Below are 2,729 nucleotides of genomic sequence, written 5' to 3'. Positions count from 1 at the left end.
TGAAAGGGTAATGAAAATTAACCCACCAAGGTGAATATTTGCCTCAGTAGTACTTGGTCCGGTGGAATGGGGACAGGCAATTCTTACGGAAAGTGCATAGAGTGGTGAAAATACCCATTCACCTCAGGGGGTTAAAATGCAACTATAGTTTTTACAGTTGTTCTCGAAAGTAAAGAACAAATCCAGAGTTTTTTTGCATCAAAAGAGTATTTTTTGTTCTTTTTTTTATAAATAATAGTCGTTGGATGCCATAGATGTTCATGGTTTTTATATACATTGATTGATACATTAATTGATCAATTGATCAATTCATGCACTGAGTGTTGATTCTTCCAAAAATAAAGCAGAGCACATTTCTCATAAGTAAATTGATTTTGCGTGTTACGGCATAAAGAGCATTCCTCAATCATCCATTTTATGTACACCGATTAACAGACCAATCTTTGTAAAAATTTTCCTTAGCATCGATGTATGATACAAATAAAGGGACTTTCAGTGAAGAAATGTGGGTCGATTGGCAAACTTAACTTGGTTAAAATAAGAAGAACAATTTGAACAAAATTCTGATACTTCTGTCCCATCGAAATGAAATCTATTTGATTTTTTTATAGCAATTGTTTAAATACAATTTTAATAATTATTTTTGGTATTGCAGTCAAGTTAAAGTATTCTTCTCGAGCATTCACTCTCTCATTGCGTCGTATGGAAATGAAAAAAACAATAATTGAACAGTAGAAGAGATGAAGGGACAAAAGTTTGAGAATAGAAACCGAACTTCAGGTAATCATTTCCCGAGGCATTCGTAGAGAACCGAACACGAGAAACGATGACGTAGACCAGCTAGGACTCCGGATATTGATTAGGTAAACATGAATAATTAATCTATTACATGGCGAAGAAAAAACGAAGTGCATAAAAAATATATTTGGCTCTGATAGACCGATTATTTGTGCATTGTTAAGTCGAGTGGAATAACTTGTTCCATCTCGGTAACTCCCTGACTTTTCACTTTAAGATCCGGTCCCATCCTCTCACGAAAATCGACGTTGGTCCACATGTTTTGCAGTTCATATTTCAAATCAACAGATCCCAAGAGTTGCTTAAATAAAGGATTCTGCGTCTGCATAATGAGATTCGACAAGAATTTTGTCTTCTCTGAAAGATCATTATTGTGGATGCAGCAAGCATGACGACAGCAGCATGGCTCCTTCTCATTTTCATGTTTGGGCTTCTCCGATATATCCATCTTCATGAAATTATCAGCTCGTTTGATAACGGAATGTCTCACTGGGTTTTCCTTTTTGTATGGTGTACTGTTCATAATTGATTCGATTTTTGTGTAGTCTACTATAACTTTGGACTGACAATTGTCCTCGATTTTGATTGGCGTCGACTGCGTCGTAATCCTCGGGATATGATGAGGAACTTCGTCTCGTAAAGTTGAGATTGGTTGGTCATCGATGACGTGGCCAGGAAACAATGAATTGGAAATTCTTTCGGTAGTACTGATGGCTTCTTCAAAAATTCTGGGAAATGATTTCATTTCGTAATTATAGCTCTCAGGCGATGTGAGATATTCCTGTTCTTCAGGCCTTTGGATATTGTACATGTTGTTCCATTTCACGAATTTCCGTTGCTCTTCGAAACTCAAACTACCTCTCGGACTCACTGAAGAAGATATTGTCATTGTACTTTCCATACTCGAGTCTTTTTTGTCTGATTCTCGACTGCTTCGTTCCTCGGAGGATACATCGAATTTTGACTCTTGACTACTATTATTTTCGTCAAAACTTTTCTCTTGGATTTTGTCGTTGTTATTGGCATAGTGACGATAAGTTTTGACATGTTTACGGAGCGATGAGGGGTCAGTATAACGCTTTGGGCAACCTGGGACCTTGCAGCAGTAAGGTTTATCTACGGCGTGGGTTCTGGTATGCTTGAAACGATCCGAGGAGTTGGAGTATCTTTTTCCACAACCTTCGACCGTACAGACGTAGGGGCGTTCACCAGTGTGTGATCTAGCGTGAATTTTGAGGTTTTCGGCGCGACTGAAACTTTTATCACATTCTAGGCAGTGGTGAGGCTTTTCATTTGTATGGGTTCGCACATGAACCAGCATTTTGTATCTAGACAAAAACAGAAATAATAATATTCAAATAAGTAAAAGAAAATGAAACTGAGGTGTAGATAAATGTGAAATATTTCATTGGGAAAGTGATTATAATTCAACATTTAATGAAGGAGTCTTCCGTTCAATATTCAAATTATTGGTCCCTGGTGGTCACTCGCTTTTTAATGGATCAGAGAAGGATAGCATGCATCTGATCATCTTTATTCAATGCCTTTGATAAATGGGGTAAGTAACGCCCTGTTGCCATCTGTTTCAGATTTGCAAAAACTACCCAATTGTTATAGCAGTTCTACCAGAGATACTTTCGTGAGAAAATAGCGAAAGGGGTGCGATTTATAATTGGCAGCGCCATTTGAATACCATAATCATGAAATTTGCCATATGTAAATGTTAAATAAGGTAATATCAATTTTTCTAGAAATGTTGGTCCTTACACAAACATTTTAAATAAAAAAAGATGAAAAATATTGAAAATTAAGAAAGTCATGATTATTTGAAAAGTTTTCTGTTTTTACATGAATACTTTTAGGAGATTTTTGTTTCGAATTTTAGTCAATATCTAAATCGACTTTGGAGCTATTAAATCCCATATTGGTAT

At 36.4% G+C, this 2,729-nt stretch overlaps 1 protein-coding gene across 1 annotated transcript; it reads right to left on the bottom strand.

Moving 5' to 3' along the window:
- Positions 1–246: 246 nt before the first annotated feature.
- On the bottom strand, positions 247–2,130 carry LOC107045971 (zinc finger protein ZIC 3; the record flags this gene model as incomplete). The annotated part of the gene is given in 1 exon segment (XM_015268401.1): positions 247–2,130. A coding segment is annotated over 1 exon segment (1,187 nt), but the record flags the coding sequence as incomplete, so codon positions are not given.
- Between the last annotated feature and the right edge of the window lie 599 nt (positions 2,131–2,729).

This window comes from Diachasma alloeum, unplaced genomic scaffold (assembly GCF_001412515.2).
Source record: "Diachasma alloeum isolate Michigan unplaced genomic scaffold, Dall2.0 Dall_scaffold_01147, whole genome shotgun sequence".
Taxonomy (NCBI): domain Eukaryota; kingdom Metazoa; phylum Arthropoda; class Insecta; order Hymenoptera; family Braconidae; genus Diachasma; species Diachasma alloeum.
This window is presented reverse-complemented; position numbering and strand designations above follow the sequence as displayed.